At 47.9% G+C, this 24,904-nt stretch overlaps 1 protein-coding gene across 1 annotated transcript in view; it reads right to left on the reverse strand.

The window, feature by feature from the left end:
- Ptprm (protein tyrosine phosphatase receptor type M) overlaps positions 1 to 24,904 on the reverse strand; it is a 449,915-nt gene that overhangs the window by 34,155 nt on the left and 390,856 nt on the right. The window contains exon 21 of the mRNA XM_051190901.1: positions 11,836 to 11,933. Within this exon, the coding sequence (XP_051046858.1) occupies positions 11,836 to 11,933 (98 nt within the window). The remainder of the gene's footprint in view (positions 1 to 11,835; positions 11,934 to 24,904) is intronic.

Raw genomic sequence — 24,904 nt, forward strand, 5'->3', positions numbered from 1 at the left:
GGAAGGGGCGAACAGAAGCTCCCCCTGCGTGAAGCATGATTTTTATACTAGCTTACACACTCTCCCTACATAGAGCTGATTTCTTCCAGACCTTTGGATCCATGCAAGAAATCACCTGGCCATTCTCACAGACGCCCACTCTTTGCCTAGATCTGTCCCAACATTCTCATCTGTCCAGACACGAGCAAGCCCTTCACACTCTGCCAACGCCTGGCCTCACCCGCCATGATGGACTACACACTCCAACAAAGTCCTGCCCCCTGCCACCCACTGCCATCACTGCTTAGGCCTTCTGTCTCCTCCCCCTCCCCCTCCTCTCCCCAGGACAAGGGAAGACAGGGCCCTGCTTCATGGACCCCTCCGCCCAGCCTTTTCTCAAACAGCTTTGTGCCCAACTTGCCGCAGCCTCTCAGACGTGGTTGCGGTCCTTTTGTTACTGTGCAAACTGATGTTCCTGGGGACAGTGGCACCCTGTGCACCCTGTGACTCTGTGCTATCCTTGGCTGCATTCATTCAAGTGCGACCGCACCTACCCTGCTCTGCAGGACCAGAGAAATGAGGTCATCCCAGTGAGGTCAACCCCAAGTAAGCTTGTAAGGCGCCATCGCAGATTTGTAACCTGCCTCCCTGGCTCCTCAGCGCACTGCACTCCCACAGCAAGATTTCCACTCTCCCTCTTTCCAGATCGTCAGGGGTTTCCCACACCGATGCGCCCATCGCCCATCGCCCCTTCCCTCTGTGGCTAGGGTCTGACAAGGGTCAGTTCAGTCTACATTTTCCCCTCTCGGGCCGGACTTGTCAGCGTATTTTACCATGGCAGCAGAACACATTTCAGGTACACGTCCCTCTCAATGAATTCTTGATATCCTTACAGGGAGAGACGTCTTCCCTGTGGGGTGGCTTCTCCGCTAGAGGCTATCCTGGTTTGCAGTGATAAATACCATGTTCCTGCCCCCCCCCCAAAGGATTTATTTGGCTTACATGTCCCAATCACAGCAGCCATTGAGGGAAACACACAGGTACTCAGGCCAGGCAGGAAGCTGGAGGCAGGGACCGAAGCAGAGACCATGGAGGAGTGAAGCTCACGGGTTTGCTTCCCATGGCTTGCTCAGCCTTTCTTGTGCAACCCTGGGTCCCCTGTCCAGTGGTAGCATTTACCTACGGTGGGCTGTCTGCCCACATTAATCATTAATCAAAAGTGACGCCCATAGACTTGCCTATAGGGTCCCAGATGACCCTAGCTTGTGTCAAGTTGACTAAAACAAAACAAAACAAAAAACAAAAGCAAAATCCTAACTAGCATAGAGGTCCCGGACATGGGGATGGTACTTGAACCTGGGGGCCAGGATGCTCTATCCTGTCTTTGGCATCTTGAAGATAAGGAGGAAGGGCCAGTGTTCATCATCTTTGCACAGGTGTCCTTCCATACCATCTGGCTCCCTGTCCTCTGGATTTGCCGTGCCGTTTCCTGTCTGCCTGCAATCTTCACTTTCCACATTAGCATTTAGAGCCGCTGGTATTCTTCCAACGAATTCCCCTTTGACTTCAATTAGCTGGAACTGATCTCTGTTGCTCCTGGCCTAACAGCGTTTCACAGGCCTCCCTCTGAAACCAGAGGGAGAGTGGTCCAGTGACATTTCCTTGTCGAGCCCTTGGCTGGTTTTTCTGGTTTTAAGTGGCTGTCTTTGCATCATCTCCAATGTGTCCCCTGCAAAGGTCCTTCGTCGTGCAAAGCCTTGGGGACTCTTCACAGGAAGCTGCTGAAACTCCACACAAGTGCGCATTCAGCTCTCCGTGACGAGACCTCAGCTCTCTGTTGTCACTGGGCACGTCCGCAGCACCCCTGCTGCATGCCCTGGTTGCCTCCCATGCCTCCATTCAGATCCCACACTCAGGGCAGACCCTGCACACTCTGGGAGCATTGCTCCCAGCCTCAGCTTCAGGCCCAGTCGAAGGACCCCTTCTGTGAATTCCACGTCCCTCCATGAAACCACTGTTGCGGAGTTTAATCATGTTACCCGATTCCTCACCCAGTGCCCAAGGACACACTTTCCCTTTTCAGCGTCAGCCTTTTGTGACTGTCCACACCAACTGTACGCAGCAGAAGCTTGATCTCTCGTTCTCTCTGCAGTTTTCTTCTTGCATTTTTATTTGCTGTCTCCAGCTACTTATGTTCATGTTCCCAATTCTGCCTATGCCTAAATGTTATCACTCAAACACAGCTCTGATGTTTGGTGTCATTCTGTATATATGTTTCTCATACTGGTTAATGAATAAAGCACTGTTGGCCAATAGGAAAGGAAGATAGGCGGGACTAGGAGACAAGGAGGAGAGAGGAAGTAGTAGGGAGGAGTCAGCATGGGGAGACTGGAGAGAACAGAACTGCCTGCCGCCTCTCCCCGGTAAGATAAGACCACGTGGAAATACATAGATTAACAGAAATGGGCTAATATTTAAGACAGAGCTAGCCGATAAGAAACTAGTACCTGGCCAACAGCATTATAGCAAATACAGAGTCTCTGTGCATTATTTGGGGCTGGCGCGGTGGCGGGACAAGACCAGCGGCAGGCAGAAAAACAATAGTCCTTACACAGCTCCTTCCCCGATAACATAGGAGCATGACCCCCAGTGTCTTATGCTAACAGTATCATGAGGGCAGAAACTTAAAACCGCTACGGATCTTACAGGTGGAATCTTGAAGAATTAGTGTGAATTGTGTCTTTGGGGTAGATATTGTGTAGTTCAATTCCAGTAGCTTTAGAATGAACGAAGAGGAGAGAGCCTCAGAGGCCCCCACTGGGCCGTGGTGAAGCCGAGGAGGCCTTGCAAGAGTCTCAGCAGTGCTGCTGAGACTTGTAGACGGAGTTTAGTCAGCTTCTCTGCTTTATAAAGTAGCTTTCGCCAGGTATTCCCTTATAGTAATGGAAAACACACGGATACGCTCTCCTATCACTCAACACACCCGCCCACACCCGTGTACAGGTAATTACTATAATCCTTGTGTTGACACTTTTTAGATTGTGCTTTGTCTTTTCATCTTGGTGTTCGTGTCTAGTTTAAAGCCGAGGGTAGAGAGGGCGCAGCAGGCACTGGGAAATGAAGTCGAGGGCTCAGGTTCCCAGAGCCCTCGGTTCACCTCTTTCCGGAGACTTCTGGAAAGCTCACACCGGTTTTCCAGTCAGTGTCTCAGACGCCACATAACCAGATGGAAACAACCAGCCACCTTAAATCTTCAGCCCTTTCCTGGAGGATGGGGTGAGGCAGAAGGGGTTTGGTAGGTCCTTGGTGAATAGTCTTTACATTAACTGTCCAAGTCACGAAGCCAGAGACCCAGGTATATATTCAAGTTTTCCTTTTCCTTCATTGGTACCTGTGGTAGTTTGAGTGTAACTGGCCCCCATAATCTCATAGGGAGTGGCACTATTTGGAGGTGTGGCTTCGTTGGGGTGGGTGTGGCCATGCTGCAGGAAGTGTGTCACTGTGGGGGTGGGCTTTGAGGCTTCCTGTGCTCAGGATACTGCCCAGTGTCTTCTTGCAAGATGTAGGACTCTGAGCTCCAGCACTGCGCCTGCAGGCAGGCCGCCATGCCCCACCATGATGATGATGGACTGAATCTCTGAACTGTAAGCCACCCAATTAAATGCTTTCCTGGTAAGAGTTGCCGTGGTTGTGGTGTCTCTTCACAGCAATAGAAACTCTAAGACAGTATCTGTCCCCAATGACATCCAAACTGTGACCTCCCATAAGCACACTTGTAGACAGAGTTTCTGTCCTGCCTGGTCCTGCAGCTGTTTAGCCCCGCAAAACACACAGAGACTCTATTCATTATCAACCGAGTATCTGGGACGACAGGTGTACTCTACTGTGTCAAGTCAGAGCTGCGCTTCAACAGTGCTAATCAGAGCCGCTGACTCACTTCCTTAATGGCTCCCAGAGGGACTGATGGTCCCCCCCTTTTACCTCCCTCCGTTTCGAGCCCTGAACTAGTTTCCAGTACCAGAGTCCCCGTCTACTCTAAGACAGATGTGCCAGATGTGCCAGGCCACCAGCTTTCTCGTCCTGCCACTGACTCTCCCTCCTTCCTTATTCTGCTAAAATGATTTATGTCCTACTCTTGTCATTTGAAATCACTTCTCCTAGGACGGTTCAGCCTCTCACTGCCTTCTCCGAGTCCCGGGTTCCATAGGCAGAATCTATTTCATTAGCACAGTCACATTCTGACGTAAGTCTGTCACCATTGTCCATTATACTTGGGTTTCTAATATCATATCTAATATGCCATGAGGATGAGGGAATTACAAATATCTTCCTATTCCTTGGTGCTATGGATTCAGTGATATATTGTTAAATGACCAGTTAACTGCACTAAGAAGGATTAGTGGGCCTGGCCTTAATTTATGAACTAGACAGAGTAGCCTCTTGACATGTTTTGCAGTTTTAAATTTTTATAGGGAACTGAGATCTTTAGGTAGAGAAAAATCTCCTAGCTCAGGGGTGCGGCTAGGGACTTATTCTTCATAGAGACAACCAAGTCCTTCCCTTGACATTGACAGAAAGGCTCAGTGACACTGGGTGTCTCCTATCCTTGTGATTGTTTAGCTGGGGTGTGATAGTGACTCAAATGTTGTGGGAGGAACCAAAGTCTCCCTGATTGGGATGGAACCTGTGCCTGGCATTGCTTGGGTGGCAGAGACACATAGGACATGGACCTAGAGGAAAACCAAGTTCACAGCAATAAAAGGACTGACTCCTGCTATATTCATAGATCAGTGTCTCACTCAGACATCATCACAGCAGCTTCTTCTCGTACTAGATGGGAAAACACACACACACACACACACACACACACAGGCACACGCACACACAGAGACCCACAGAGACCCTGGAACACTCAGTCTTAACTGGGATGTTTTCATCAAACATCTCCCCTTGGGGCTTAGGGAGGGAGCCATGCAGGAGAGGGGACAGATAGATTGTAAGTCAGAGGTGATGGGTGACTCCAAGGAAACAATGTCTTTCAGACACCATAGGGCTGATGCACACATGACTCACAGAGACCGTGACTTCACACATAAGACCTGCACAGGTTCGAGCCGGATGGGGTCAGTGTTGACGGGGGAAACAGACACACACTCCCACTCCTAGGCAAAAAGCTATTTGCGACTGACACTCACTTGCAAAGGGAAATTTAGTTCTCTCTAGTGGGGTCTCACTCAGTATATTAGCCACACTTAAGGGCATGCCGCATTGCTTTGCTAGGATTTTTATTTGTCTTATTGGTCTTTTGCTTGTATATTATGGCTCCCAATTTTATGGCTTCTAACTTTGTGTTGTTGTTTTTCTTTTGTGTGGGTATGTTTATTGTCTTTCTTCCTTTGGATTTTGTGTGTTTTGTCTGCCTGTCTTCTCTCTCTCTATATATATATGTGTGTGTGTGTGTGTGTGTGTGTGTGTGTGTGTATGTATGTATGTATACACACATATACCTATATATGTATAGATACACACATATTCATACATATGTATATATCTATGTGTATATGTATATGTGTATGTGTACATACATACATACATACATACATACATACATACATACAGAGAGAGAGAAAGGGCCAGGCAGGTAGGGATGAGAAGAATCTGGGAGGGGCTGGGAGAGGGGAAAATGTTATCAGAATATATTGTATGAAGACGATTTTTCAATAGAAAATAATGTGCTTCACTAAAAAGAAACCGATGAAAAGGAATAGTAGAGTTTAAAACGGAAGCCAGGAGGGCATATTAAAATGATTTCTCTCTTCCCTTACTGGTAAGATCCAGCAATGTCTTCAAGCAAGTCAAGAATTTCTGTGGTGGGAGGGTCTGCTCCTTTTGCACTGGTGAGGGCTGCCAGAGCTCGGCTCACAGGTAAACGAGTTAGTTATGCCTGCGCTTTGGGTGGTACCACCCTCTCTCTCTCTCTCGAGTTTCCCATTGATCTGGATTGGGACTCTACTGATGAAAGCCTGATATGCTTTTCCCTATGGAACAGGGGCACTTGGAATTCTAGTACACCCTCTTTATAGGTGTATTAGGAAGCCAATTCTGACACCGAGTTTCTATTACACACCCCTACTTCCTGTTCCTTCAGGGGGAAATAACCATGCAAGGAATGTACATTCTTCACAACACCCTGTAGGTAGGTGGTCTCCTTTCCTCATCAGCTGTGACAGAGGTTAACATCCGTGTTCCCTACTTTCCACAGTCGTCAAACACTTTGTCATCTGTTACCACAACCATTCAGTGACTCAACAATAATTTCCCTAAATGACTGTGAGACCTCGTTTGGATTTTTTTAATAAACAGTCGCGTTCTAATGAGGTCTTCATAAAACTGACTAAATATGTTTAGGAATCATTAGCTTACATTACCGGCGCAAAAATCTCCTTTGGGAGCCCTGCAGCTTTGGTTATGACACTTCCGGCAGATGGATTCATTCAACACCACGGCAGGGCTCGTTTTTGAATCTCCACGCAAGCAGTGTAAAATGGGAATGCCTGGGCAACTGGCAACCGGAGGGAGGGCAGCTGTCCCTCAGGTGCCCACTAGACAGGGAAGACAGTCACCACACGTTCCAGCCAGTGCCATTTCAGTGTCACCTGTGCAGCTGTTGGAGGAGGGTCCCTTCCTAGACACGTGGGCGGAAAGGGGATGCCCAGATAGTGACAGGTCCTGGCAGGTGTACCAGCGACCCCGCCGGAGGAGAGTGGAGCGTCCCCGTTTTCCACGCCAGGTGCTGTGACAGGGAAGGCCTCCCAATGGCTCCAGCACAGGCAATTAAAGCTTCCTAATGCCGAGAGCTCGAGGGCAAGAAAGGGTGCACACAGGTCCCTAGCTCCGACTTAACGAATCGGAAGCAAGCCTGGGTAAACAAACACGCATCTGTGCACGGCTCATGGGTAATTCATGAAGGACGCACCCTGTGTGTGGTGCACATGTTAAGTAGGTAGCAGGTGCCCTTAAAAAGCATGTCACTTTGATTTCTTGGATGGTTTGCTATTGGTGTTTCTATGCATGGGAAATGGGGAGGTGCCTCTAAACAAAGGTGCAGCACTAACAACAGGAAATGGCCTGGAACAAGGTCAGGGCCTTTCCCATGAGGGAGGGACACAACCTCTTGTCAAAACCTCCAAATCCACGGCAGGCATTCAAGAATGGATGCCATTAATGTCACTACTAATTGAAGACGACCCCATGAAGGGACGAGAGGCCTCTTCTGAGCCACCACCACCTTCCCCACCAACCTGGTGAGAGTTTAGGATTTGTTAAAAACAAAACTCCATTCTTATCTCTCGAAAGCCTATGGACGTAAATTTGCAAATAAACCAGAAACCTAATATGCAACTTGTCCCCTTCAACTACACCCCATTGCCTGGTTTCTGTACTGATTTGTCAATGCCACTGACATAAAAACCAGTGACCACCCCTTCCAGGGCAGGCCCAAGGGCCTGATGGGAAGCAGGAACAGTGACCACCACAGATGGTCACTTTCGGTTGCTATATTTACGGGACCACACCACTTGAAACGAAGCCTGACTTCCGGGAAAATGTACCCATAGTCTTTTGTACGTTACTAGTTCTTTAAGAAATGTTTATGGGTGTCCTGCCTGAGTGTGTGTCTTGCTGGGGGATGCTGGAAGAGAGTGTCCGATCCTCTGCAACTAGAGTTACAGATGGTTGTGAGCTGTTGCATGAGTGGTAGGGACTGAACCCTGGTCCCCTGCAAGAGCTGTGAGTGCTCTTAACTGCAGAGGCATCTCTCCAGCCTTTATGACTCCATTCCCTGTAGTATTAACAGTGCAGTCTCCTTCTGTGTCCACATCAAAGAACACACTGTCTCTACCCTTCCTCAAAGTAAAGAGTCATCATATGTAAAGACGACTTTCCCCTCTTAAGGCTACTGAGTCTAGATAGAGCACACCTGGGAATTTCAACTAAGGAAAACAAAATACACATGCATATTTAGTCCTGAACACTAGCAGACCTTGCCGTTTTACTGATTATTCACTGTTCGAAAGAACTTACTTCAGCAAAGCCAATGCTTAAAATCTGAGGTGGCAAGTTCTTTGGTGGTGGTGGTGGTGGGGTGGGGGGTGGGGGATGTAGCTATTGTAAAAGCCTGTGAGACCCGGGCCACCACCTCCACAGCCCTAGCTATGGGGTGTGCACAATTCTGCAAGTCTTGTGGAGGTTTCAGAGACTGGAATGAACGTGCAGTTCCTCAGAAGGAATGGAAGATCAAGAGAATTCTCTGCTCTGCCCCAGGAGAGTTCAAAGGCATACTTAGTTGCTCTCTGACACTGTCCAGGAAGCCACTCACTCTGGGGGAGGGAGGGGGTTATTGAGGAGGGGGAGGGGGACAATGAGCAAAACTGTTTTATCTCTTAAATAAGAATGAATTCCAGTACCATACCCCACCCTACAACATCCAGGAAAATCACTGCTGATCTGAGGTTTGAAAGTAGAACATAAATTAATACCTAATACTTGTTGGGTCCCCGTAATGGGCAAGAACTTCTCTACCGGATGTGGAGAAACTATCACACAGTCTATACCAGAACTCCCCAAAGTAGGTGGTCGTGGATGGAACGCCTCATATCCCTAAAGTCAAGTGTTGAAACCTGACTACCCATTTCCCATGAGGGCTACATCTGGAGATGAAGGAGCAAAGATAAATGGAGTTAAGAGGGTGGGGCTCTGACCCACTATGATCATTGTCTGTGTGCGCTCACTCTATCTGCCATGCTACTCCGGTGAGGAGACAGCCACGTGAATGCCAGGAGCAGCCCTCTCGGGATTCTGGACATGGTGGCCTTGATGTGAACTCAGCAGCCTCCAAAGCTCTAAGAACATAAATGGCGGTGGCCTATGCTTCCCAGCTCTGGGTGTTGTGTTTCGGCTCTCTGATCTGCTGGGTGCACGGGTAGGCATCATTGCATCTCACTCCTCCTGCTCGGCAGATTCCCTCTAGGCTGCCCACGTGACCTACACCTGCCGGACCAGGCTCCAAGCCACCTGACCCGCACTCTACCGTCACCGGCTCCCAGAAGCAACAGAATGGAGAGAAACGGGTTTTCTACCTTCGGCATAGAAAATATTGCTTTGAAAGGTGTAATGTTTTACATAATGGACCCCCCCCATTCCCTACCTCTACTTGTCACTTTGGGCAACCTTTGCTGTACAGAAAACTTTACATGATTACATTTTCAAAAATTCTGGTCATATCCAAGCTTTTGCTATCTTTGAAACAGTCTTTTTTTTTTTTTTTTTTTTTTTTTTTACTCTAAAGTCTTAAATATTTCCCCTGTAATGTTTTCTACTAGTTTTAAAGCCATATTTGTGATATGTAGGTTTTTAGCGTTTACTTGTTTGGGGCCAGTGCATGCGGAAGAGATTTTTTTTTTTTCTTCTTTGTGTTCATGTGGGTAAGCAGTGTTCCAGCTGGTTTGTCTGCAAAGCTCTGTAATTATGTATCTTTCCACTTAGGCCTGCAGTCAACATCTGGGCCCTCTGCTTTGACATATTGGCCCATTTATTTCTTCCTATCAATTTGTGACACCTGTAATTTTCTCTTCTCCTGTGGCCTTTGTCTGGGATGGATTTCAAGGTTGTCCCATCCTCAAAAGTCAGATAGAAAAGCAGTCTTTCACTTTCAATTTCCTTAGAATTATTATTTTTTTTTATAAAAAACACAATATATTTGTATCCTGTAATGTATAAAGTTATATAACACAAGCTTTGAATATTGGGCGCCAGGAAACACATCAGTGTTTAGCACATATTCATGGCTGACTTTTGAACGTGCTTCAGTTCTTAAATAATTGTTTTGTCAGAATTTCACTTTCCTTTGGAACTGGCCTTAGAGAATATGGTTTTTCTACAAGATTAGCAAGTCTATTCATTTATTCTCTTACCACAAAGTCGCTATCCTCTTCCTAATACTGGAGAGACCTGGTTTTGTTCCTTTTATTTCTGATCCTTCGCCAAAGGTTTGAATGTTTCCTGTAACTAGGTTTGTATTTGCTGACCTTTATCACTCCAGGTTCATTAATCTCTTCTCCACTTTCCTTGACGTTCTTTGGTTTTGCTCTGTCTACGTTCTCGAATTAGATGCCTCATCTAGGAACTTTTACATTTATTATTCTTGCATCCTGTGAATTTATACATCGCTCCCTCAACATCAGTGGGGAATTGGTTCTAGGATTCCCCTGGGGACTCCTTTATGTAAACTGTTACAATATTTGCATGGAACTTAGGCAATTTCCTCTCATAGACGTGAGTTATGTCATCTCTAGATGGTTCGTGATGCCCACTACAGCCTACTCTCAACAGCTTCACTATATTGTTTAGAGAACAAAGTAAGTCTGTGCATGTTGAATACAGATTGGGTGTGTGTGCGTGCGTGTGTAGTATGAAACTATAGGTGATTGAACCCATGGCCATGGAGCCCACAGACATGGAGGGGTGATTCTCATGTGACACTTTTTTTTTTTAGGTCTTATCTTGACCCATGAATTTGGCAGAGCTTCATTTGCCTGTGGTCTTAAGTGAAGCTGGAGCAATGTCTGTGTGTTTTCCCAGGGCAGGTGAATGGTCTCTTCTCTCCTCTTTCCCACACTCCCTCCCCGAGCTTGATTTTTTCTGACATCCACCCCATAGGTTTGGATTTTATGTTAACCCTGATGGTCCCACGGTGTTATCTCTTGACCTTCATGAGCTCCAAATCCGGCTACTGCTCACGGAGAAGAGCTCCCCTGCCTGCCTCTGGGCACATTATAGTCTCCAGCCCTGCGTGTACATCAGGTCTCGGGTAGTTTTACTTTCTTGAGTGTTAAGTTGCATATTTTAAACAGGTCTATTTACATACTCATACGATGTATATGAAATTTTAAAAATAATCAAGGTTTATCTAGAATTTCAAGATGCTTGTTGAAGGTCAGGTTATCTAGTCTGCCATCTTTTCAGTATATCCCACTTACTGGGGGGTCTTCTTCTGAGACAACCGTTGTTTGTTTGTGCCCTTCTGAAACCTACCCCAAACTATACGAACCACCCCACTTTAAGATTCTTGCTTCAATAACTCAATTCTAGGACAACTACCAGGCTGCCTTTGCTGGGTATAAATACCAGCTTCCCTAAGAAGTAATGGGCTCCTCATTTGAGCTGAGCATCACCATGGACTTGAATCCATTATAAGGCCTTATACCCTTTGTATTTTCTGGTTTAAAACTTATGTTCTGGAGGTAATCTGCTAAGATTACCACCGCTCATCAGCTTCCTAGTTAAACAAAATGAAAACTCATGAACAGTCACTAGAGACAGGCATGCATATAAGAACTTTGGGGCAGATTATGGTTCCATTCTGATAGGTTATGACACCGAGGCATGCTGGAGCATGACAACACGCTGATTTCCAGTCCACAGACAGAACAGTGCACAATGCTCTTGGAAACAATTCCCCCGACTTAGAAGGCTGTCATGTCTATTGTAGCACCCATGGGGGGTGGACACCCAGCCACCAGCACTGACGCTTACAGCTATTTCTGTGTGCTCAATGTAGCCAGGTAACGACAGCTTCTAAATCCCGAGCGTGCTCCCGGCTGTGGCCATTGCAACAGAAGAAAGCCATTCGATGTGCTTTCTGAAAACACGTGAGCCATTGTGGTTAAGTCACAGGAGAAGCTAGGTGGTTAGGATTTCTTTCGGAGTATATGTAGTATTTCAAGAACGTGGTTCGCGTCTCCCTATCGGTCACCCAGCAAGGGACCAAAGGGCATCTGCAGGGGAGGGCCAGCTTACCCTTCCGACTTCCACGAGATTGGTCACCATGACGATGCTTGCAGTGTTGTCGTGCCACACCATCCTCCAGAAGTCATAGATGGTCTCCTGCATGGGTCCTGCAGCAGAGCAGAGCAGAGCAGAGGCGTCATTTCCCACCGGGGCACTGCCGGGACCTCAAAGAAGCCTCTGCATCCCCAGACATTGACCCTTCGCTTTTAGCTGGACGCCTCTCCATGGCAGCCATGCCGCCACTCATGGATGGCTCATTTTTTTTTGTTTTCATGTCTCCCAATATTATCTGCATTTTGAGTTCTCTTTACTCCTCTTAAACTACTACCGCGGAAGAAAGTGATTTCTCCAACATTTAGTCATTTATCTCCGTGATACTCAAGAGTGGACTTTCTTTAAAAAAGTGGCTAACATCACTCTCGCCGCTAACAATTGGCAGCTACCCCAGGGAGGTGCTCTGCGGAATGAAATGAGCCTCGCCCTGTAGGAAAGATGGCCTTTTCTTGTTTCTTATACGTTTTCTTCTTTGGTGCCATCAGTCAAAGAGTCCATTTTCTCTTTCCACACGACTTTCTCGGACGTGAGAGGGAGGCTAAGAGTCTAACGCAGCTGACCGACTCCCTGTGGCACATGGCGCTTCCTGGCAGGGTGTGGCCAGGCGCCTGCTACCTTACCCCTTGAGATGTGAGCATTCAAATCTCTTTCCTGTGGCTTGACAAAACATTCCCACCCCCCCACCCCCCCCAAACCAACAAAAGACAAAACAAAACAAAAAACTGTGGGAGTGGGTTATGTGTTACAAAATGCCAGTGCTGACATCACCGGCACAGAGAGCTGGGATTTAATGGTTCTTTTAATTCAAACTTTTATTTCTTTTTACAAGCCTGTGATAATATCCACCCTGTCCAATTCTCCTTGGTGCTCTCCCACGCCCTATTCCTCTTCTTCACTTACTATTATTAATTTTTAAACAACTCATTGAGTACAATTAGTGCTGCCTGTTCGTGCCTGAGTGTGTCAATATTCACCAGAGCTATAGAGGGACACTTTCTCTCAGCCTAGACTAGACACACAGGGGAGGGCCTGGGCCCTGTTCCAAATGATATGACAGACTTTGATGACCCTGCCCATGGAAGGCCTCACCCTCCCTGGGGAGCAGAAAGGGCATGTGATGGGGGTTGGGGGGGTCAGGGGAAGAGTGGAGTCGGAGAGGGAGAGGGAACTGGGATTGACATGTAAAACAAGATTGTTTGTAACGTAAGTAAAATTAATAGATATTAAATAAGCGAGCAAGCAAAAAATATCAGCCAAACTGCCTCAAGCCCGTGCGCACTTGAAGATATAAAACCGACTGTACGCAGAAGACAAGAAAAGCATTCAAGAAGATGCTAGAAATGCGAGCTTAAAGACCCGAAGAGGCACGACCCGTGTGGGAAATTGCGCAGATGCTCAGACGCACGCACAGCTGGCACCCTCTGCGCTAGCGTATCTTGGCACTAGCGGGTATCGGCTTTGCAGGTGTCTGAAGTTGAGGCGTGTGACCTGTGATACCTTACTTGGCCCTCAGCGTTCGTTGCCTTCTTTGGGTGGCTACACTCACACCTTCCAAGATGCTTTTGAGGACCCTTGGAATCCAAAGGTTTTATAAACAACAAAGCCACAGAGGGGAAACAAGGTGTACTTGCTAGTGTTCGACTCTGCTGTGTGTGGACACAGCAAACGCAGCACGCCGAGGGGCCCCCTCAGGCACCCCGCGCCTCTGGACCAATTAGCAACAGTTACAGTGCAGAGTCCCCTGTCCCATCTGTCCAGATTGTTCCCCTTGCCCCTGGCACACATACCCTCATTTCCCCTATGCTGCCCGGAGGACACCGCTCTACACCCCTGCAAACCCGACTCAGCTGTCCACATCTGTGTCCAATCCCTTTGGAGACGCGGGTACACATGCCGTCCTGTGAAGTGACACGAGCCACCTCCTGCTGCAGGACGCTCGTGACTTTAACCTCAGGCTACAGAAGGGACAGGGAAACATCAGCTTCTATCAATCACCCATTCCCTCGCTTTCAGTGTGCACTTAACGGATTGTTACTTACTGAGTAGGAAAAGCTCTGCATTGAGTGGATCCCCGTGAAAGGTCTTCCCAATGGGAAGAAAGGCCCCGGAACAGGGCGGTGGCGTCATCAGGCACACAGGCCTGTGCCACGTATGGAAACATGGAGAAAGAGTTCCAATGACCATGACGACAGCGGATTAGTCTGTCTGGTGTCTTCAAGTTTCCCTATCTGTGTCCTCAGGAGATTTCCCAGGCATATTTGAGACCATGGCCCTTGGGTGTGTTTTTCAAAGTGCCCTTTCTTAGTCCTTTATAGCTTTCCAACTTAGCTCAGCTCATTAACCTGGTGGTCAAAGAAATTCCTCCTTGCCAGTCGAGTCTACTGATGGGCCTAACCTGTCTCTAGGGAATTTCTCTAAGGGCACAGGGACCTGCTCGTCCCTGGGTGAGGAATCCACCCAGGGCAGGTAAAGAAGGGGCTCTGCAAGCCATCTCTCTCAAATTCTGAACAGGTGTGACCCACAGCTCTGCATGGGATTGCCAGTGCTTTTGGCTGGGCGGGAGCCACTGCAATTTGCTATCACAGAATATTTACAGATGTTCACACGATGGGACAGAAGGTGAGGCTCAGATGCTGTCCTTCTGTGAGAAAGACTGCCATTTGAAAGGTAAGGTCTAGAAATTTCAACATTGCACCAGTAGTACTTTCCATTTCCTTCACATTGGTGGGCACACACTGGGAAGTGCGTGCGTGCATGCGTGCGTGCATGTGTGTGTGTGTGTGCGTGTGTGAGTGTGTGTGCGTGTGTGCGTGTGTGTGCGCCCCTGTGTGTTGGGGGGGGGGCAGGCTGCGCACCATCCCCCAGCCTTGCAAAGACACAGGAAGGAAGCTGAAATACAATCAAAAGCCGAAGCGAAGGACAGTCAAGGATGGGCTCCATCGTGTACGATGACTCTCTACTTCACGGAGAGTGAGGGATATTACAAATTATAATTTCAAACCCTGGCAGGTGACCTACACCACGCTCCTTTCACATCGGAATTTATATGCAGCATCTTTCCTTGCTAACTAAAGCTCCTGAGAAGTCAAGACCCTCTGAACACTCACAGTGGCTCATTTAGCTTTAAAAGCAAGGTAATAATACCAGTGCTGCTCCAGGATACACAGAATACAATTTAACATCTTTTCAGGGAGTTTTCCTTCCCAGGCACCGTTTGAAGTACTTTAAGTGTATTATCTTATTAAGTTTAAAATTTACCATCCTAAGGTCCCTGCCCTGGGATCACAGACAGACTCTGAGAAGCCCAGTAAGTGGGCCGATCACACAGCTAGTGAGTCATGGAGTTGAGACTGTCTTTCCTTCCTTCCCAAGACAAGGAGGGCCTCACAGCAGCCGGCCTCCAACTCATCCCTCTGTTCCCCCCCCCCCCCTTCAGCTCACAAGGACCAGAATGAAGAGGCAGAAGGGTGGCCTGACTCGATTCCATCCCACAGTTGCCAAGAGAATTAACTTAGCAAGCTTCCCAGACAGGCGTGTGCCCTAGGGTCCCAAGTGGACGACAGGAAAACCCATGTTGCCCACACAGAAAAGCCCTTTGCAGAGTGGTTTTACATCAGGCCAGTTTTCTCCTTTAACGTGTTTGTTGGGCTCCTGCTGAGACAGAATAGCTTTCACCTTCATGAGCTCTGCAAACTCAGGAGTTTCTCTGCAAGCTCCCAGCTCTTCAGGGCTACCCGAGTTCCTTCCAGAGCACAGGCATCCTGTCTCCTACCTTTGATGTCACCTCCCTACCTCGATGGCAGCAGCCCTGACATGTACAATGCCCTCTCTGCCCCCTCCATCTCTCAGCCACACCCCTACGCACATGCTCGCACAGAGACACACACACACACAGACATACAGATACACACACACACAGACACACACACACACAGACACACACACACACACACACACCCACCACACACACCCACCATGGAAACCAGCAAACTCGACCCTGCTAATCTCCTGTTTCCCATTTCCCTGTGTGACATTCAGAGCCCATATTTCACACCTGTTTCAATTCAGTAGGCTAGAAATTACTTCTTCCCTGGGCCACAGTTCCCTTAACTGACACAATACTTAATGCCCCTCATGGGGACAGTGTGGTTTCCTTGGAAGTTTTCTTCTGTGAACTGTGAGCACTCAAAGCCTCAGCTTCCCCTTAGCCTGCAGAAGCTAGGCATTCTGTCTGGGATGCTCCTAGCAACACCAGGGGCAAGGATGAGGGCTACCAGTATGTTCCCCACTTGACAGAGGCCTGACATAGTCTGAGGAAGAGATAATTCCGTGCACGTGGCCTCTCAGAGAAGTGCAGCCCATGTCCCAGGACAATTTCCAACTGAGATCCGCACGGCCTCAGGGACACAGAGACCTTCCAAAGGCAGTACAAATGGCTTTTCTAGTATTATTCCCCAGGGCTTAATGTCTATGTGGACTCTGCAGAAAGCTGCCTTCCCGAGAAGCCTGCACGCGAAATTGCCTTTCTTGAACTAAACAAGACCTCTGCTCATCTCAATGTGGCTGTGGGCATTGCCCAGGAGTGGAAATCAACAGGAGTGGAAAAAAATACAGCTGGAATATTGACCTTAGAAAGACAGGGCTCCCTGCTTTCCCAGAGACCCTGCTGCGAAGGTCAAACTTGGTATTCTGCTTCGCTGTGGGATGCCCTGAGTTCAGCACTCCTAAAGAGTAAGAAGCCAAAATGATTATCTCTTAGACGGAACTGGAATGTCTTACAGGAAGCTCATTTTCTTCCATTAAATGCAAGGGTAGGATTTCATGTGTTTTCTTTTGGATTTGGAGATTTGGTTTTTTTTGAGCTGTGTTGAGATATATCTAACACATATCAAAAAATGCCCATTTTGGTTACATAGATCCTCATTTTATCTGAGAAGATTTGTAATATTACCTGCCTGTAATCGATAAACCCACACGATTGAGAAAAGGCTTATGTTAATTATTTTTATGTGTGCATACATAATGCATGTGCGTGCATTTGTGTACATCTGTGTGTGCATGTGCCTGTGCAAGTATGTGTGTGTGCCTGCAGGTGTAGGTCCGTGAGTGCCTGTGTGTGTGTGTATGTGTGTGTGTGTGTGCCTGTGTGTGCACGTGTGTGCATTCATCCCTACCCCAGAGCTTACACGTGGAGGTCAGAAGACAGCTTATGAAAATTGGTTTTCTCCTTCTATCACGTGCATCCTGGGGACTGAACTCAGGTCTCCAGGTTTAAAGCTAAACGCTTTTACCTTGTATGTCCTTAGTTTTAGATATAAACTCAAAATTCTGAAAGGGAGCCATGTGAATTTCTTTTCAAACTTTCTTTTGGGGACGCGAGAAAGATGTCTGAGAGCAGAAACTATAAATGGATCAAACTGTAGATTAAGAGGGTGGAAGGGTATCTTACTGGTGTATATGGGGGACACTATGGAAGACTTTGCTGAACCTTACACATGATCCGCAGGGAGGAGACCGAGAGGGGAGGCTGGGGTAGCAGGTCCTGGTTACGGTGGACCACGCTGGAGCTGTGACTTGTTGCCATCTGAGAGAGGAGGGGGGCACACAGGGACGCTCCTGTGAAGAGACTGGCTTTTTGGAAGAATCATGGGCTTATGGGAGAAGACAGATATTAAAGACACACACGGGAAGAGACAACCGTCTTGGCGGATCCCTTGCCTGGGCAGGGCAGAGAGGGTGGAACAGGAGAGGTTGTGGCTGATGTGCCACATTTATTCAGAGAAGTTTGCAACGGGAGGTGTAAAAAGTGTGTAAAACGTGCTTGCCACACAGATGGGCAACCTGAGTTCGACCCTGGGAACCCAGTGGTGCACATCTGCAATCCCAGTACTCCTAGGAAGAGATGGGGGTGGGGCAGGAGAATTGGTCAGGCGCTTGCTGGCCAGCAGGCATCACAGGACACAGAGGTATGGAGACATGCTTGTCAGAGGGAGACTCCAAAACTTCCGGCCTGCACAGGCTCTCTCTCTCTTTTCTCTCATTAAACAGATAATAATAAAAAAAAAATAAATGAGGAGGTGTTATTTATAAAACAGAGTGGTGGGGTTTGAGATGTACTGTGGTACACTGAGACCCTTTGAATGGGTGGAGATATCTCGCTAGGGGCTGTTCTATATCGCAATTGAGAATGGGTGGAGATATCCAGTAGGGGCTGTCCTATATCACAATCAATTACTGATGGTATGGGTTGGTGCAAAGACAGAGGTTAGGGGAGGGGCCCGGGGGGCGAAGCCACAGACAACCCGGGGTCCTGACCTGACCTGCCCCAGCTAGGCATTGGTGGGCTCTTTGGGTACAGGCTCATTCCATCAGAACTGGAAGGCCATGCGAGGCACAGCATGGTGGCGGAAAGAGCCAAGCCTGGGATTCATGCACTAATTGCAAAGCTCCTGCTGTGTACATAAACGTGGCCCTACGTTTTTGATCCGTTACTGCTGGCGGGAAACTAAAATAGGTACTATGAAGTTGGTTATTCAACAGCCAGAGAATTAGAGCCCTTTCGAGGCTTCTGAGTAACTTTTTATTGCAAGGCTTCATGTGATTTTTCAGCACGATACTGCTGCAACACTCAGACTCATAATTTCTTAGCTAGTGTCTTTTCGTTTTTGCAGAAGCCAAACGTAAAAAGGTAAAATGTGCCACTGAGCCTTACAGGCTGAAGCGCTAACTGTGATACAGGGCACAGCAGGGTTTTGCCGAACACCACTTGCTTGATAGATGCATTGGCTCTCCCCCGAGGCTACTCATGGCAAAATGTAGAATGCTATGAATAATCTTTGGTTTCAGCTGTAGGAAAAAAAAAAAAAAAGGTGTAGACTCGAGGAGCCTGGGTGCACAGGGTACAGTACGCTCATTTTACAGACCCAAAGACTACTACGAGGAAAGGACTGGCAGAGTCAAGGACAGTCCTACAAGGAGGAGAGGCCAACACACAGGGTTATTCTGTGGTGGGGAAACTGGAGTGCTTCATCGGAAGTGGACACGGTTGCGCGAGAAAATATTGATTGCAAAGCACAGCGCTAAAGTGAAAAACCCCTTCCTGTCTAAGGACTGTGTGGCTATTGTTTGCCCCCCCCCCCCCCCCCCCGTGAGTGCACAAGAGGAGGAACTTGGCATTGAAGCTATAATAAAACACCTTCGTACAAGTAATGCCTGGAGCTGTGACTCTCAGGGTGAGGCTTGACAGTACTGTCACTTTATAAATCCCCGAGGTTCCCACACAGTGGTTAATCCCTGCTGTTCCTGCAGGAGGCCCTGCCCACAGCCTCCCTCTGCCTATCAGGTACACGGTTACCTTCTGCACTTCTGCGGGTGCTTTACTCTCACACCCGGAGCTTGGCCCACATTTCCCGCTGTACCTTTCCGTCATGTTTTCCGCCTACACCACGTGCCGACCCACCGTCCTCTTCACCTACAACCCTCAACATTTCAGGCTGAGATGGGAAATGGGATGGCTCCTGCCTCTCTCCTTTCAAGCAGTGTGTGGTCCCAGGTGCCTTGAGAACCCATGCGCCTCTAATTCAACAGTGAAGGGCTAAGCTGGAGTTAATTAGGAGTAAGTTAGGACACAAGTCACCTGCTCATACGTACATACATACCTGCATACATCCTCAGAAACCTCTGTCTGATTTTGGCTATAACTCTGCAACTCTCATTTAGGTTAATAACTCCATTTTCACCCACTTCATTTCCTCAATTAAAAACAACTAGGAAATGCTTTAACATACGCAAGCCTGGAGAATTACATACACACATTGGTCTTTCTGATACGTGTGTTGTACATATGTTTGTGTGGGGGTTTGGGGACCTGACGTGTGTGTGTGTGTGTGTGTGTGTGTTTGTGTGTGTGTGTGTGTGTGTGTGTAGGTCAGAGGACAACTGCAGACATCCCCGGGCACTGTCCACCGTTGGTTTGAGACACGGTCTTTCCCGGACCTGGATCTTCACCATGTAGGCCAGGCTGGTTGGTACTGGCTGCGCCTGCCTTCCATATAACCACTGCTGGGACTGCACAGGCCTCCACACCTGCCTTTTTATATGCGTTCTGGTCCTCCTGCCAGTAGTCAACCTCCTGAGCCGTCCCCCAAGCCCCATATTGTGCACTGTAAAGATTTGTCACTCACACTGGTTTAATAAAACACTGATTGGTCAGTAGCCAGGCGGGAAGGATAGGTGGGGATAAGGGACTAGAATTCTGGGGAGAGGATGGTAGGGAGGGAGTCGCCAGCCAGACCCAGAGGAAGCAAGATGAGAAGGCCTCACCGGGAAAGGGAAAAGGTACCAGGTCATGTGTCTGCACAGAGGCGACAGAGGGGAGCAGGGAGAAGGCGGTCAGGCAGAGAGACCGGGCTGCCTTCTCTCACAGCGAGCGGTGGAGGAAAAGCCTGCATCCACGTGCTTCAGGGCGACTGCCAGAGGAATACAGGCGTTCGCTCGTTTCCACCCTCTTTAATTAGGCTTTCCTCAGTACACCAGTGGGATCCTCTTTCATTCAACAAAAAAGAGACTCAATCTAATAAATGAATAAAATAGAGATAAATTGGCTCCCTAGACATAGCCGAGGGCAGGTTCCTCTCAAACGTTCTATGGCAGCGTAGGGTCCACCATTAGGGGATTTCTAGCAGTGAAATTTTAGATGAGAAGCCAAGAGACAGAGGAAATTGCATTGGCACATTTTTTTTTTAAACCCACCAAATAGGTCAGATAAACCATCCAAGGAGCCTCTGGACTGCACAGCGAGCCCACACAAAGTAGCTATCATGCTATTACCCCAAGAAAACTCCACACTGCCCTGGGAAGCTCACTGGTCACTTTGTAGCCCTGTGCTGAGTCCAGTGTTAGGTAGATGAACGGGGATGGTTGTTGAGCTCCCAATGGCCTGGCATTTTAAAGGAATGGCTTGGCTTTGCAAGGGTTCATGGTGTTCAGGCCCAGGAGAGCCGGCACCATGGAACATACATGGGAACCATTCCTCCCAAAGGGATGGACCTGCCCAAAATATGTGGCCTCAAGGATCTATGTATCTAATCCCCTTTGAATAGAATGTCCTTTAGGGGAGGAAGTCTGTCATGTGTTACAATACCATGTGACAGACCTCTGTGTCCCTCAGCACACTCTGAATTCTGAATGTTAATCCACACAGTTGGCAGTTACTTCTGCATACATGATTCAGGTCTACATATGGGGACAAAGGTCATGTAAATACATTGTTTCCTCAAGTTCCAACTCTTTCTACTAAAAATCCCCCCAAATTAAAATAGACTGGGAAACTAAAAGTTTTTTTTTTTTAATTAAAACGTTTTATTTTTTTCAATTCTAAAACTTTGTACTTTGTATCTTTTTAGCTTCATATGCAGCATAAACCTAAATTCTTTTTAAAGATTTAAAAAGCCTTTGATGTTATTGTTTCAAATTTAGTATGTAAAAGGGATTAAGCAATGTTCATCTCTTTGTGTGTGGCTGATTTAAAATAACACATTAAAAAAAAATATGTTCATTCAATAGACTCATTGGTCCCATGTCTTGGCCATTGTGAGTGATGCTGAAAAGAACATGGATTGTTTGTCCCAAATAGCTATAGGATAAGATCTTTAATGTTCTTCCCACAAAAGGATGATAAACGTCTGGGATGATGGACAGACTAATTACCCTGGTATGACCACTTTGCAATGAATATGTAGATCGAAACACTATATTCCATAAACGTATCTAGATAAAGAAGAAATTTTAAAATTACAGAGCATTTATGTATGGTTATCACCAATCTGTATGTTATTCTGTATGAATTAAGCTTAAGCTGCATTACTTAGGGACATACTTCTGTCCCATAAAAACAGGTGGCTGGGACCTCAGTTCTGTTCATCACTTGGCTTTTTAGTCTGAACATGTCTTTAAGTATTCTCAGGGCAGGTTTATTAGGAAAACAGGCCCAAGAGGCCAATTAGGCCAATAACTTTGGATATAAACGTGGGCTGTTAAAAGGAATTTTCTGGGTAGACTGTCACAAAACTGCATTCTAAGAAAGCCAGAAACAAGTGTCCGTACGGTACAGCATACCTCCCGTAGACATGGCTGGAACCCTTGGTTTGGTGACCACTGTTTGTGGGGGAATCACACATGTATTTTTCCTTTTACAAAGCCTTGGCCTCTTTAGTGTTGGAAGTTGAAGAGTGCTCCATTCACAGGCAGTGTTTTTAAACAAGTCTCGAACAGGACAAAACAAATGAATGCACAACCTGACCTGCAACTGGCTGACAACATAGGAACCACTCAGCCAGGGAAAACCAGACCAACAGTAACGGAGAAGTTAGAGGTGAAGAGCCAGGCACATCGCGCTGGGCGCAGAGAAACAAAAGCTGCCGGCGGCGAAGGCTGAGACATTCGTGAAACAAAACAGTTCTTTCGATTCTACTGGGAAGTAACTTCAAGCAGTCACCTCCATTCGGAGGCCAGGATGTGGGGGACAAATGCTGCTTCACAGAGCGTGGTGAGCAGCATGGGTTCTGGAGCCCTGAGAACCCTCCACTTGGAGAGTGGCTGCCCCTGGAGGCCGTGTGACCCCCTTCTCAGCCTGAGGGTATCTGAGGCCTGGGGGGTGCAGAGATGAAGTTTGCCCCCATGTGCAAGTCCCCCAAAAGTTTCAGGTACCTCCTTTTCACATAGTGGGCAAAGGATGACAATCGAAGCTAATTCAATAAGGGACCCTGGGCGGTGGCTGGGTGACACGCCGGGGATTGCGTGTGCAAACAGGTGCAGTGCTAAGTCAAATTACTTGCACCAGATGGGCCATTTCTAGAGACATGTAAAGAAAAGTGTTCCAAGGAATAGGAGCTGGGCAGCCCTTACCGGAAGAAAGAGACAGACATGTCGCTAGGGCTGAGGCAGCTAAGTGTCCCCCAGGGCAGTGGCTTTGTGGGGCCAGTGTGACTCCACCCCCCACCCCCCGAGTCAGAGTGTGGCTCCTGCGTGCTCTCTCAGTCTCGTGTTGAGTCTACGTGGTGTGGGCTGTCGACCAGTCGCTCGCTGAGTCAATGAATGCCCCCTGTCACTCTCTCCAATGTCCTGGTTCTGAAACAACCTTCTGCCACTCCATGTCCTCTTCATCATGCTACATGCATGGACTGTCCCTGCTGGACTGTCCCCACTGTTGCAGGGCAGACACAGACATTTCTCTCTGGTGTTGTTTTTCTAGATCTACCCAACATGGCGGCCAGTATCAGTCTCTGGGAGCAGAAGGCCAAGGGCAGGCGTCACAGGGCCTGTCTGGATGCTGACTCTCTCACACAGGCAAAGTGCTCTGCCGCTGAGCCCTGAGAGAACACCTCCCACACTTCCACACGCCACATGGCACCACGACGGCAGTGATTAGCAACAGAAAGGATTCAAAACGCTCTCAGCACAAACGGAAAACGTGAGTCATCCTGGAGTGGTCATCACACATCGCAAACATATATTAAAGTGTCACACTGCACCCTGTACGTGTGCACAATCATGTGTCAATTAAAAAACACAGCCATGTAAAATATAAAAAGATAAAAATATAGATGTAACATGAAAATGAGAGAGAGGAGGAAGGCAAAAAGAGGGGACAGTGGCCACAAGCCACACCCACAACACAGAAAGCCACACCCACAACACAGAAAGCCACACCCACAACACAGAAAGCCACACCCACATCACAGAAAGCCACACCCACATCAAGGAAGCCACACCCACCATCACAGAAAGCCACACCCACATCAAGGAAGCCACACCCACCATCACAGAAAGCCACACCCACCGTAACAAGAATCGCTCGCAGAGTTTCTTTTGAGGTTTCCTTCTCTACATAGGCGGCTAAAGCAGGACTTTGCTGAAGTCAGATTTTAAGATGTAGCTAAACAATAAAACCGTTTTGTGCGGTCCCTTTGGCTGCCCATCAGGGAGCCAGCAGGAGCTCTCAATCAGGCGAAGGAGGGTCCTTAACGTGCTCCGTTTCACCGGAGGCCCACTCCATGGGCGGTACTGTGATTGGGAAATAGGATCAGTTCTGAGCTGGCCTGGCCACAGGCACACTCTTCAGCCTGCCCCCTGCCGCGAGCCGGGTGTTGGGGAACCCCCCCCCCCATCGTGGCTCTAAGTGAGCAGAGCAGCAACAGATGCCACTTCCATACCTATCCTCCTCTGATTTGCTGGGTCATGAATCTTACATGTTATAACTGAATGAATACAGCATTCAGATGAGATGATGCTTACACTGGACCATCAATCTAGACAGAAAATAATTACCACAGGGTGGACAGGAATACAAAACTGAAAATAACAAACAACCTCCCCACAAAACTAAACAAAAAAACCCAAACAGATGTAGTTTGAATTAGATCCTTTCAATCTTCAGAAATACCACCATGGGCATTAAGGTCAAAGTCTGATATTGGTGGGAAAATCAATACTGAGGGTCTGGCTAGGCTATGAGGGGACAGATGTCCTTCTTGTTAAAGGAACTTGGTGGAAAGTCACACTGTAACTTCTTGGGAATTAAATAGGCCGTGGGAGCATGCAGCTGGGCTTGTAGATCCACTGCTTTGAGTAAAGTTTTGCTTTGTTTTAAATGTTAGCACCAAGTACTGGGGGACACGGAGTAAGGAAGGGTTGAGAACTTGCCCCTTTCATTAGTCCTCACAGCCTGCTTTGCTGGCTTCTTAGAATGTAGCAGTGCTGGTGGCTTCGAGTAGCCCATGAGTGTACACCAGCTGTTCATGCCAGGGACTAGATTGCCAGCTGCCTTTCCTACTGGCCATCTTTGGTCTCTCTTTACCAGATGCCTGGGGCATACCTTAGAAAGGAGACTCTAGCTGTCTAATCCCCATCAGCAGGTGGGGCTCCCATTGGCAGGGAGGCACATACATCCGTGTGGGGAGCTGCCAGGCAGTGCACTCCACAGTGAGGCAAGGCCTCCGTGCTCTGGCCATGGTGCACTGGGCAC

The sequence above is a fragment of the Phodopus roborovskii genome, unplaced genomic scaffold, assembly GCF_943737965.1.
Source record: "Phodopus roborovskii unplaced genomic scaffold, PHOROB, whole genome shotgun sequence".
NCBI classification, from domain to species: Eukaryota; Metazoa; Chordata; class Mammalia; order Rodentia; family Cricetidae; genus Phodopus; species Phodopus roborovskii.